Raw genomic sequence first — 13,968 nt, forward strand, 5'->3', positions numbered from 1 at the left:
CCAGAATCATTCAAATGCTCACGCATACTGTGACACAGGCATACCCAGTGTGCAAATATCAGTCACATATTACCTGCTTGGTTCTTCTGCCCATTGGTGCTGGACTATTGGGACAACTATTTTTTGAAGTTAACCTGTTGGTTGGTGCGTTTAACAGACTCACTGGTCTGTCAAACAGCTGTGGTGATAGCACAGGAAAGCAAGTGTAACTGAAATAACAGGAGCAGTTGGTCATTATCGCACATTAATATATAAAAATGTTTAGACAATAATATAAATAATGAATTAACATCACTAATTAGTACATTATGCAGAATGCAGTTCTTTTAGTTGGAATAGATACCCAACCACAGGTGAACTGATAGCCAAAAAAAACAATAGCCAAATTTGCAAATATAGAAAAAAAACCGCACAAAGTATAGCGGAACAGGTTTGTTAGCATCTGCAAAACAACAGTCAAATTAACATTTCAAGTGGAATGTATTGATAAAAGAAAAAATATATATATTGGTGACCCTCAATAATGTGTCTAGCATTACTGGAGTTGCTCTATGGATGTATTACTGGAGATGCTGGAGAGACGGTATGCTTGCTCAGAACACCAATGACTACACGTATAGTAAATCCCATATTCTTGCCACACTTCCTGACCTGTTGACCAGCGGCATGGTGGCGCAGCAGTAGAGTTGCTGCCTTGCAGCACCGGAGACCCGGGTTCGATCCCGACTACGGGTGCTGTCTATACGGAGTTTGTCCGTTCTCCCCATGACCTGCATGGGTTTTCTCCGAGATCTTCGGTTTCCTCCCACACTCCAAAGACATACAGGTTTGTAGGTTAATTGGCTTGGTAAATGTAAAAATTGTTCCTAGTGTGTGTAGGATAGTGTTAGAAGTTGCAGGGATCGCTGGTCGGCACTGACCCGGTAGGCAGAAGGGCCTGTTTCCGCACTGTATCTCTAAACTAAATTAGACCATTTCAAGATCTTTGTTTTGGATCTCTCTCAGACATTCAGGGTGTTCAGAGAAAATGATACCTGCTGAGTTATTTCCAAAGCCCACTTTATACTCCAGACAAGTTTAGTGACTTGGCTCTAATCTAACATTTGTCAATAAAATAAATTATTATCTGCTTGGATCCCTACTTTTGATTGTTACACAATGGAGGTTGGGTGAGCATTGGATGCTCCTCTTTGTGACTGATGAGCTGTGAACCATGGCTATCTGGGTGAGCTACCCGAGGACAGCAATACCTTTGGAAGAACATTCAAAGCAACACATTCAGTGGGGTTTAACTTCTATTTTGGAAGCTTGAACAACAGATTCTCATCAGTGAGGAATCTGCTTCCAAAGTGGAACAAAGGCAGAACACTCATGGGATGCATCTTATTTAAAAAGTGATATAGCAGCAGGTTCTCAGCACAAAAATAACCAATGACATTGCGAAAAAATATATAATTGGTTATTGAATCTGATTTTAAGGCTGCAACATGATCATAATCCTCTAAATTATATTTTAAATATGCCATCTTACAAAAGGCATGAGAACATGGTAATCAACTCATGACTTTTATATTAGAAACGAGAGCACCCTTCGATAACTGTGCTGGAGAAAGTGTTCGGATTTCACACTTGGGTGAATACAACAATTTTGTCACTGCCCAATATGTGCTGTTCATACAATATTTCAGAGTTATTTATTGTTGAACAATAAAAATGACACCAAAGTAAAAAATAATGGTTGTGTACACTTTCTTTCAAAAAAGAAATATGTGAGCTTCTCTTATATTTCAAAATCCAAGGAGATCTTAAATCCAATTGTTATTAACTTCCACGCATACTAGAAATTTGTTTGATTACATACCTATACTGAAGAGGATATTCTTCATCATTTGGAAGAGTTGGAAGCTCCGGTGGTGTTATGAAAACTGTATGCTCACTTTTGTGAGATTCATCCAAGTCAATGAGGCGCAAGTCCTCGATGCGCTCTGAATCCAGCTGGATTAGTTCAAAAGACAAAAAAAATTCCTCCGTAAAAATCAAAGGATGCAAGGATGAGAAACTCCAATTTAAAGAAATAATTATCATGAGTCGCTGATGGTGATATTTAGTGACATATACTTAAAATACCAGACAGACAAAGACAGCAAAAGCATGAGAATACCGCCTGGAAGTTGCTCTCCAAGCCACACACCATCCTGACTTTGAAATATACCGCTGCTCTTTCACAATCATTGTCAAAATCCTGAACTTCCTCCCTGTTGTCGGGAATTTTGAGAATTATAAGGAAAATTAGGTCATAATATGGTTAACCCTAGAGTTCACATACAGAGAGAAGCATGATGGGGAAAATAGCCAACGATGTAGTTAAAATAGCTAAAATGAAACATTCTGCCGAAAAGCAGGCTTTCTTATCTATTGGGGGGGGGGGGGGGGGGTGGGATAGTCCTTTGTAGTGGAGTCTAGGTCCTTATCTGTTGCAATCTTGAGATTACAACTGCTCTTTGTCACTGTGTTTAGCAGGCAAATCTCCTAAAACTTAACAAACAACCTCTTTAATGAGTAGACCCCAGTTAACGAGTAGAACCAATTCTCCTTGCAGTGACATTGAGATCTGTGGTATCTATTTGTTAGATATGTGGGAGAGAGATTTTCAAAACAATGAGAAAGTAAGGTAAAATTAACCCTTGGGAAAGACAAAGATGAAAGATTACAGAAACATTAATTAATGATTTATTTCAACTCCACAATTAACCATTGTCATGAGGATATAAAAATGTTGTAGTTACCATGGCTTGCTGAAACAGTTTGGGTCTATACAGACCGTTTCCCGATGTGCATCGATAAGGCCTTTGATAAACCAACTTGTTCGATAGTCGCACCACTGATCTAGAGCTGTTTTATTTTGTGTGCGCCTATCTGAGTAAAGTCAGATATTGGGTACGGGTTTAGCTCAAAATTCTCTCTTACACTTCCTAACAGCATTGTTAGTATAACACCTGGAGAGACATAACACCTAGACCAACATTACACCTAATGTCCGTGGGCGTGGGGAAGAGAGTGGAAGTTTTGTTGCCTCCATCACAGTGAGGGGGTGTTTGGAGTCACTGTGATGGACGTTTGTGTTGGGGTTATGTGTCTTGTGTTCTTTTTTTTCTTCTATGACTGCTATGTAGTTTCGTTCGGTACTTCGGTACCGAACGACAAATAAAGCTCTGTTATAATATCTGTGGTTTCAGGATACGCCTCTACCGCCATCCCAAGACCCACAGAAAGGACCCACCAGGAGGACTATCATACTCGACTTAGAGTGATCACTGACGATGATGATTGGTGGGCCAACAGGCCAGTTTTGGTCGAAGATAGACACAAAATGTTGGAGTAACTCAGCAGGCCAGGCAGCATCTCTGGAGAGAAGGAATGGGTGACGTTTCAGGTCAAGACCCTTCTTCAGACTCAGCATTTTGTGTCTATCTTCGATTTAAACCAGCATCTGCAGATCTTTCCTACCCACCAGTCTTGGTGTTCTATCACTCTATGATTTAACACAAATAGATAGGGTAGTAAAAAATATGTATGGCATGCTTGACTTCATTGGTCGAGGCACTGAGTATAAGAGCCAGGAAGTCACGTTGCAGCTGTATAAAACTTTGGTTATACCCACTCCACCAGCAGGAAGTTCTAGGCACCTACCACTCTGTGTAAGCACTAGGGACAATTTACAGAAGCCAAAAAGCAACAAACCCAAATGAGTTTGGGATGTGGGAGGAAACCACGGCACACTGATGTAACCCACACATCACAGGGAAAAGGTGAAAACTCCACACAGACTGCACCCGAGGTCAGGATTCAACCCAAGTGTATGGCACTGTGAGGTAGCAGCTCTATCAGCTCCGCCACTATGCTACCATTAAAAGAGGAACCAGAACTGCACACATTCTACAAATGCAGCAATAATTGGCAGATCCCCTTTTCCTCAAGTGTTAACCCTCTAAAAAGTTGGCATTTACACATCAAATCTTGTCTTCTCTCTAACTCCAACTCTAGAGACAAAGTTACCATGTAGGAAGCTTCATAAACAATGTTCCAGCGACATGACCCGGGGCACCAGACTGCTGAATATTGTTCCACCAAAAGTCATTTCTAATTTATCAAGACATGTAGCTCACTTTGAGAAACAGGCAAATTGAAAAACAAGTTAGGAATGCAGATAGAAGAATGTGTCTGAAATTGTAATTATAGTTGGCAGGGAGCAAAATATGTCACTTATATTTTATTCTCTGGTAGTACTACATTGTACTGGGAGTGCAATACATTGCATTGGCATGGATTTAAAGGAACAGTGTATAAGAAGCAGGAAATCGGCACAATAATATATTCAGGAGCTGCTAGATTCGGAGTTACCAGATCTGCAGTGCAGTTAGAAATATGCTACAAAGAACTTGGAGAAGCATGTTTCATTGACCTGGTACCATTATGGGTGGAGAAATCAATGTTTCACAGATATCAAGAGGGATAGACATATATAATAGTTACAAGGTGTCCAAACAGTTTTAATCTTATAAATATCACAGGAAACTGCGGGTCACATTCCAATACAGCATTTCATCAATGTGTTAGACAGCTGTAACATATGTTTTTGCTCAAAGCCAGTGGAAGAAATGAAAGCACAGATCATCAACTGGCTCCACTGCCTACATTCTTTCATAGATACAAAATTTCATACATAAACAGATTTTATATTTATTGGTTCATTCCAGTGTAAAGCTCAACTTTGAGCCAGGTCACTGATTTCTAACACAGCCCTCTGTTGACAATGAAATGCATCAAATAAATCTTACCCTCACCCACTCCAAAAATGCCTTGGCTCCAACATAGTTAAACCTCATTAAAAGAATAAAAATCTACCACTGACTAGTTTGCAAATAAGCCCTTTTGTAAAACATATCAGAATGTTAGAAAGAAAGGCACTATTTCTGGCATCAACATACAATGAAGTGTGCTTTCTTAATTAAAATGGATACAGAACACCTAGAAATAAATTTGAAATTGCAGAATTGCTTTAGTATCACAGAAGGTTTAATTAGGGACAGATGAGTGGAGAGGCCATTAGATGCATTGGCAAAATCCTCTGCTTTCAGAGAATGACAGGTGACCTACTTTTCAAAACAACAAAGACCACCAAGTGAAAGAGAAATCCTCTGTGCACTGAGTGGAGAGTCAGCAGCTTTTCCATTTAATTTGCATTTCACTAGGGTAATCCAAATTCATTAGCATACTTTCTGGTTTTGTCCGCTCGCAAACAAGGAATCTTTAGGTGGTCTGTGCCTGTGTGTTTGGTAATGCAATGTGACAATCATTTGTTCAGGAACGTAAAACCAGTGACATCAGTGAACATGCTTAGTTTCATAGAGACTGTTAATTTTGGAATCCTATTTTCCTTCCATAGAAAATTAACGGTTGAGTTGCTGCCTTACAACGCTTACACTGTCAGAGACTCGGGTTCGATCCTGGTTAAGGTGCTTGTCTGTACGGAGTTTGTACGCTGTCCCTGTGACCTGCATGGGCTTTCCCTGAGAACTTTGCTTTCCTCCCACACTCCAAAGACATACAGGTTTGTTGGTTAATTGGTTTGGTATAAATGTAAAAATTGTCCCTAGTGCAGGATAGCGATAATGTGCGGGGATTGCTGGCTGGTGCGGACTCAGTGGGCCATATATTTCAAAGATTTGCATTTATCTAGATCATCGAGAATGGAAAACAACACATTTACTTCATGCAGAAAATAAATGTTTGGATTACAAACATCTTTTCAATACCCTAAGGCGCAGCGATAGATTTGCTGCCTTACAGCGCCAGAGACCCGGGTTCGATCCTGTACGGAGTTTGTACACTCTCCCTGTGACCCGAATGGTCTCCAGGATCTCCGTTTTCCCCCACACTCCAAAGACATACAGGTTTGTAGGTTAATTGGCTTGGTAAAATTGTAAATTGTCCCTAGTGTGTAGGATAGTGTGCAAGGATCACTGGTCAGTGCGGACGCGGTGAACAGAAAGGCTTGTTTCCACGCTGTATCACTAAACCTTAGACGCAGTTCAAAAGGTGATATAAATCCAAATTGTGCAGAATCCGATGATGCAGTCGAGTGGAGAAAGTGGGTAAGTGGGGAAAGAGGATCATGTGGAACAACACAACAGATGTATACAATAGTTTATGCTTTGTTCAATACTACACCTTTTATTGCAGATAAGAATGTACATCCTAATACGAGATCTGAAAAGAAAATGTTCAGCTTGAACAAAGTCTGCATGCCAAGACTACTGCGCTATGTATGAGTCAATGGAAGGTGGCAGGAGAGGGAGTTCTTCAAATTCAAAGAAGGCAGGTTGCACTTTAATAGACCAAGAATAATGTCCTTGCAGCAGATTCACTAAATTGATTGGCCAGGATTTAAAACAATTTGTCATGTGGATAGGCATCAGCATGACTGCAGAAGGAAGCTGGAGCTGAAACCTCAGCAGAACAACGTGAGGGATACATGGAGCGGTATGAAGAGCATTTTAGGCTACAAGATGATCAGTGGCCTGGGGAGGTAAAGCCATCAGGACTGGGCCAACAAGCAAAACCTGTTTTTTAATAGACAATAGGTGCAGGAGTAGGCCATTCAGCCCTTCGAGCCAGCACCGCCATTCAATGCGATCATGGCTGATCACTCTCAATCAGTACCCCGTTCCTGCCTTCTCCCCATACCCCCTCACTCCGCTATCCTTAAGAGCTCTATCCAGCTCTCTCTTGAATTGATGGTGGGGCCTCTGCCCACCCACCCCCCTGCTCCCTGACAGATTCTCCCTCTCAATCCGCCTGGTCCAATTCAAGGCTGAGCAGTTGAGGGAAAGGCTGAGCAGACTACACCCAGGCAAAGCCACAGGTCCCCATGGTGTCAGCCCTAGAGTACTCAAGGCGTGTGCCAGCCAGTTGTACGGAATACTCCAGCATATCTTGAACCTGAGCCTGGAGAGGGTTTCTGTGATGTGGAAGACATCCTACTTGGATCCTGTACAAAAGAGGACACATCCCAGCTCCTCCAATGACTACAGACCGGTGGCGCTGACATCAAACGTCATGAAGTCCCTGGAGAAGCTGGTGCTCACTCACCTGCAGCCCCTGGTTAAACCCTACCTGGAACTCCTGCAGTTCGCTTACCATACAATGATGGGGGTTGAGGAAGCCCCCATCCACCTGCTCCGTTGTTCCTATGCTCACCTGGATAAGCCGGGAAGCATTGTGAGAGTCATGTTTTTTTACTTCTCCAGTGCTTTTAAATGATCCGGCCTGCACTGCTAGGGAGCAAACTGACGAAGATGCAGGTGGATGCTCCTTTGGTGTCCTGGATCACCAGCGACCTGACTGGACGACCACAGTATGTCAGGCTACAGAACTGTGTCTCGGACACAGTTGCAACACGGAGCAACAAGGGGCCCCACAGGGGATGGTACTCTCTCACTTCCTGTTCACCATCTACACCTCGGACTTCAGATATAACTCCTGCCACCTGCAGAAGTTTTCAGATGACTCTATAATTGTGGGCTGCATCAGTGAGTGGAGGGAAGCTGAATACAGAGGTGTAGTCAACGACTTTGTTGAGTGGTGTGGGCTGAATCACCTGCAGCTCAACACCAACAAGGCTAAGGAGTTAGTGGTGGACATTAGGAGGAGAGGAACACCCGTCTCCATCGATGTTGTGGATGTGCAGTTTACCAAGGAGTACAAATACCTTGGAGATTACCTGGACGGAAAACTGGACTGGTCCACGAATGCTGAGGTCTTGTACAAGAAGGGACAGAGCCAGCTGTACTTTTTGAGAAGGCTCCACTCCTTCAACGTCTGCCGTAAGATGCTGCAGATGTTCTACCAATCGGTGGTAGCCAGTGCCATCTTCTTCGCTGTCGTGTGCTGGGACAGCAGGGCGAAGGCCGCGGACGGCAACAGGATTAATAAGCTCATCAGGAAGGCTGGCTCCATCCTGGGGGCGGAGTAGGATTCATGGGAAGTGGTCTTGGAGGGGAGGATGCTCCTCAAACAGCAGAGCATCTTGGACAATACTGCTCACCCCCCCCCCCCCCCCCCATGACACACTGGTCAACCTCAGGAGTACCTTCAGCAGCAGACTGGTTCCACCAAGATGCAGTACAGAACACCACAGGAGATCCTTTTTCCCTGTGGCTATCAAACTGTACAACTCCTCCCCCTTCGGTCGTGGGGTAGACTGACTTCCCTCTCGCCCCCCCTTCCCCTTCTTTGCACATCCCCAATCCTTTCCATGTCACTTCAATTTCATGTTTTTAATTTCATGCTTCATGTATCTTGTGTTTTATGACTGTTGGCAGATCAATTTCCCTCCTGGGATAAATTGTATCGTATTGCATAGAAGTAGAAATGAGGAATAAGGCAGTATCAGGAAATCGCTGGGAGCAAAGACCATTGGACCAGACAACATCGCAGCTATAGAACATAAAAAAGTAGAACAGAGGAACAGCCACTTTGGCCCACTATGTTTGTGTCGACCATGATAGACAATAGGTGCAGGAGTAGGCCATTCGGCTCTTCGAGCCAGCACCACCATTCAATGTGATCATGGCTGATCATTCTCAATCAGTACCCCGTTCCCGCCCTCTCCCCATACCTCCTGACTCTGCTATCCTTAACTCTATCTAGCTCTCTCTTGAATGCATTCAGAGAATTGGCCTCCACTACCTTCTGAGGCAGTGAATTCCACAGATTTACAACTCTCTGACTAAAAAAGTTTTTCCTCATCTCCGTTCTAAACCCCTTATTCTTAAACTGTGGCCCCTGGTTCTGGACTCCCACAACATTGGGAAAATGTTTCCTGCCTCTAACGTGTCCAACCCCTTAATAATCTTATATGTTTCGATAAGATCCCCTCTCATCCTTCTAAATTCAAGTGTATACAAGCCTAGCCGCTCCAGTCTTTATACAAGTCTAGCCGCTCCAGTCTTTTATAATCGAACAAATCCCATCTGCCTGCAAGTAGTTTATATCCTTATTCCCTGCCGATTTATTGTTACAGTCTGACTACCTCCTAAATGCTGCTATCTTATCAGCTTCGACCATCTGTTCTGGCAGCACATTCCAGGCATCTAAGACTCCTTGTGTAAAAAAAAATCTAGCCTCATATATAAGAAAAAATCTAGCCTCATATGTAGAAGAATTAGGTCACTCGGTCCAACGAGTCTTCCCCGCCATTCGATCTTGGCTGATCTACTTTTCCCTTTCAACCCTATTTTCCTGTCTCTCCCCGTAACCTTTGATGCCCTTACTCATCAAGAACCTATCAATCTCTGCTTTAAAAATACCCAAATGACTTGGCATCCACTGTCGTCTGTGGCAATGAATTCCACAGATTCACCACCCTCTGGCTAACGAAATTACTGCTCATTTTCATTCTAAAAGATACGTCTTTTATTTTGAGGCCGTGTCCTCTGGAACGAGATTCTCCCACTACTGGAAACATCCTCTGCACATCCATTATCTCCTTTAACCTTTCCCCCTTTCATCTTAGTTATGCCCTCTGGAATTTGACATTTTCCCATTTTCACTACTCTCTCTTTGTCTCTTGTAATTTTGTACAAATTTATGAGGTCACTGATGCTCCGGGACCTTTCCCCATAGATAATATATTTCAGGCAATATGCCAATAAACCACTTCTGCATCCTACCCAAAGCCTCCACCTTGTTTTTGGTGTGGTAACCAGAACTGCACACAATGCTCCAAATGTCACCTAACCAAAATTTTATACAGCTGCAACATGATTTCACAACCTATATACTCAACCCCCTGACGAATGAAAGCGAGTTTGTTGTACTCCTTCTTTACCACCCTACTTGTATTGACACTTTCAGTCAGCTATGGACTTGCACCCCAAGATACATCTGTGTGTCAATACACTTAAGGGTCCTACTATTTACTGTGCACTTTTCTTTTGCATTTGACCTCCCAGGATGCATTCTGCACTCCAGAATTTACTATTCAGATGCAGTCACAACATGTCATTTAAGTAATGTGACAAATTGTTCACAAAGACAAATCCAATCTGGCAAATTAATTACTGTGAAACATCAGTCAATAGGCGATTATCAGCAGTGATAGAAATCGTTTTTAAAATGCAATGAAGCTGCAATGTCTTGTTCCAGTTTCAAACACAAGAAACTAATATAATTTACCTAATGAGTTTACATTTCAGTGAGAGACCCATCTACTTAAATATTTGCCATTCTTTAAGGTTCAGCTCTTATATCTGCCCTGAGATATCCCTGAATAGTGGTGAGACTCCAAAAAGGTACAACAAGGTGTCACATCTTGGCATCACTTGTCTCACATGATTAACAGAAACAGAAGCATGTACAGTCAGGTGAATGCAAACATACATAGGCTCGAGGCCACTGTAAAGCAATCAAAAGCCTTAAAACCTTCAGCCATAAAGTTCATGGCAGCAGCTGTCCATGACCCTGTTGGTACTAGAGTTAACCTTTACAGCATTTAAGTTCATAACCATCTGAGCCTTGAAATTCTGTTGCTGATCCAACATGAAGCATTAAAGTAACTGTTGCAGCCTATTTCTCAATCAGAAATGCGTTCCTCAAAAAAACAATTAAGCCTAACACTTCTGCTCAGTCTTGAAAGTGGCAACACTCATTCTGATTAGGAGAAACTTCCTCTAGGCATCAATCCTGTTAATCCCCACATAATCTTACACATTTCATTAATATCAACTCTCAGTGTACTCAACACAAGTGAGTACTGGCCTAACCTGATCAATCTTTTTTAATTCTTCAACCCCTAGTTTCCTCGATCCTGATGAATCGATAGAAACATTCACTGCGTTGCTCCTTTCCTTAATCACGGGGACCAAGATTGCACGCTGTTGTCCATGTGCGATCTCATCATTGCCCAATGTTGCTGTAAAACTTCCTTTTTAGTTTTATATCCTTTGCAATGAAGGCCAATAATCCTTCCACTGCGGATACACTGATCATATTACAGTCAAATTAATCATAGCTTTTTTTATTCCTGGGCGTTAACATCTTAGATGAAGACACAAAATGCTGGAGTAACTCAGCATCTTTGGAGAATATGAATAGGTGCCGTTTCGGGTTGGGACCCTTCTTCAGAAGATGCATCAGTACCTCTACTTAGAAGTTTAAAGGATTCAGCATGTCACCAAATAGCTGCAAAATGGCTGCTCTGACTGCAACTCGAAAATAGCAACCTCGACCAGCCAAGGATAAAAAGTAACAGGCACCTGGGGACATGGACCCTGCAGTTTCCCTTCCAAGTCACATGCCATCCTGATCAGGAAATACAGTTCCTTGGTGTCTTAAATCCTAGCAGTCTCCCTATCATCAGTGCTGAAGCACCTCACCATAATTTAGGAAGTTGCGCATGATCTCCTTCTTGAGGAAGGATAGGGTTGGAAAATAAATGGTGGCCATTCCATAAACCGATAGAAAAAACTAATTTAGCAACCTGAACAAGACAAATCAGTTCATATTAGCCATGGCAGCTGATAATTTAAATTCTGCTAATACCATAGGCAGTAACCAAAAAATAGAAATGGTTGGAAATAACATAAACATTAGGTTTAGCAGAATGCCATTCAGGTCAATAATATCAATTTCAACTCAATTAGCAAATAAATTCAAATAAAAACAATGGAAAAAGGTGTTTGCTTGAGCTACAAAACTACAATAAAACATTTCCACTGTTTCTTTAAAATCCTGGTTTATGTTTTAGTAAAATTAGCCATGAGTGAAAGACATTTACGGATGTTTGGAGATTATTTTTTTTAAGGGGAGAGGAAAAGATTTAATAGGAACCTGAAGAGCAAAGTTTTCCACTCAGACGGTGGTGGGTATATGGATTGAGTTACCAGAGGAGATAGTTGAGGAAGGTACTACAGTGACCTCCATAATGTTTGGGACAAAGACCCATCATTTATTCATTTGCCTCTGTACTCCACAATTTGAGATTTGTAATAGAAAAAGATTAAAGTGTGATTAAAGTGCACATTGTCAGATTTTAATAAAGGCCATTTTTATACATTTTGGTTTCACCATGTTTATACATAGTCCCCCCATTTCAGGTACCATAATGTTTGGGACACAACAATGTCATGTAAATGAATAGTCATGTTTAGTATTTTGTTGCATATCCTTTGCATGCAATGACTGCTTGAAGTCTGCGATTCATGGACATCACCAGTTGCTGGGTGTCTTCTCAGGTGATGCTCTGCCAGGCTATATTGCAGCCATCTTTAGCTTATGCTTGTTTTGAGGGCTAGTCCCCTTCCGTTTTCTCTTCAGCATATAAAAGGCATGCTTCAGGGTTCAGATCGGATGATTGACTTGGCCACTCAAGAATTGATCATTTTTTAACTTTGAAAAACTCCTTTGTTGCTTTTGCAGTATGGTTGGGATCATTGGCTTGCTGTAGAATGACCGCCGGCCAATGAGTTTTGAGGCATTTGTTTGAACTTGAGCAGATAGTATGTGTCGATACACTTCAGTATTCATTATGTCACTCCCATCAGTAGTTGTATCATCAATGAAGATAAGTGAGCCAGTACCTTCAGCAACCATACATGCCCAGGCCATAACACCCACACCACCGTGTTTCATAGATTAGGTGGTATGCTTTGGATCTTGGGCAGTTCCTTCTCTCCTCCATACTTTAATCTTGCCATCACTCTGATATAAGTTATTCGTTGTCTCATCTGTCCACAAGACCTTTTTCCATAATTGTGATTGCTCTTTTAAGTACTTCTTGGCAAACTGTAATCCGGCCATCCTATTTTTGCAGCTAACCAGTGGTTTGCATCATACATCTGTATTTCTGTTCATGAAGTCTGCAGAAAATGGTCATTGACAAATCCACACCTGACTCCTGAAGAGTGTTTCTGATCTGTCAGACAGGTGTTAGGGGATTTTTCTTTATGAGAGAGAATTCTTCTGTGAGCAGCTGTGGAGGTCTTCCTTGGCCTGCCAGTCCCTTTGCAATTAGTAAGCTCACCAGTGCTCTCTTTCTTCTTAATGACGTTCTAAACAGTTGATTTTGGTAAGCCTAAGGTTTGGCTGATGTCTCTAACAGTTTTATTCTTGTTTCTCAGTCTCATAATGGCTTCTTTGACTTTCATTGGCATAATTTTGGTCCTCATGTTGATAAATAGCAATAAAAGTTTCCAAAGGTGATGGAAAGACTGGAGGAAAGAATTGGTGCTGAGTGCTCTCTTATACCTGCATTAAGGAGGCAATTAAATATACCTGAGCAATTACAAACACCTGTGAAACCATGTGTCCCAAACATTATGGTACCCTGAAATGGGGGGACTATGTATAAACACAGCTGTAATTTCTACAGTGAAACCAAAATGTATAAAAATAGCCTTTAATAAAATCTGACAATGTGCACTTTAACCACATGTGATTTTTTTCTATTACAAATCTCAAATTGTGGAGCACAGAGGCAAATAAATCAATGATGGGTCTTTGTCCTAAACATTATGTAGGGCACTGTATAACAGCATTTAAAAGACAACTGGAGAGGTATATGGAAAGGAAAGGTTAAGAAGGATATGAGCTAAACATGTGCAAATGTCTGAAGAAGGGTCTTGACCTGAAACGTCACCCATTCCTTCTCTCCAGAGATGCTGCTTGTCCCACTGAGTTACTCCAGCTTTTTGTGTCTATGTGCAAATGGGACTAACTTAGATAGGATATCTTGGTTGGCATGGACAAATTGGGCTGAAAGGCCTCTTTCTGAGTTGTATGATTCTACATTTAAAAAGTTCTTCCAACTTGACAGCAATGCACAATTATTTAAACAGACACCATTTAAAATTGGGCATTGGAATTGGAAAAGACTTCCAATTTCAGAATTACTCACTGTAAATAAAA

The 13,968-nt window shown here is 41.7% G+C and overlaps 1 protein-coding gene across 9 annotated transcripts in view; it reads right to left on the bottom strand.

The window, feature by feature from the left end:
* The window catches only part of dennd4a (DENN/MADD domain containing 4A), a 103,018-nt gene that overhangs the window by 41,926 nt on the left and 47,124 nt on the right, over positions 1-13,968 (bottom strand). For all 9 annotated transcript variants that reach the window (XM_078427439.1, XM_078427437.1, XM_078427436.1 and 6 more), the window contains exons 14-15: positions 1,862-1,995; positions 74-209 (exon numbers count right to left, since the gene is read on the bottom strand). In XM_078427439.1, the coding sequence (XP_078283565.1) occupies positions 74-209; positions 1,862-1,995 (270 nt within the window). The remainder of the gene's footprint in view (positions 1-73; positions 210-1,861; positions 1,996-13,968) is intronic.

Source organism: Rhinoraja longicauda, chromosome 33, assembly GCF_053455715.1.
Source record: "Rhinoraja longicauda isolate Sanriku21f chromosome 33, sRhiLon1.1, whole genome shotgun sequence".
Lineage (NCBI taxonomy): Eukaryota > Metazoa > Chordata > Chondrichthyes > Rajiformes > Arhynchobatidae > Rhinoraja > Rhinoraja longicauda.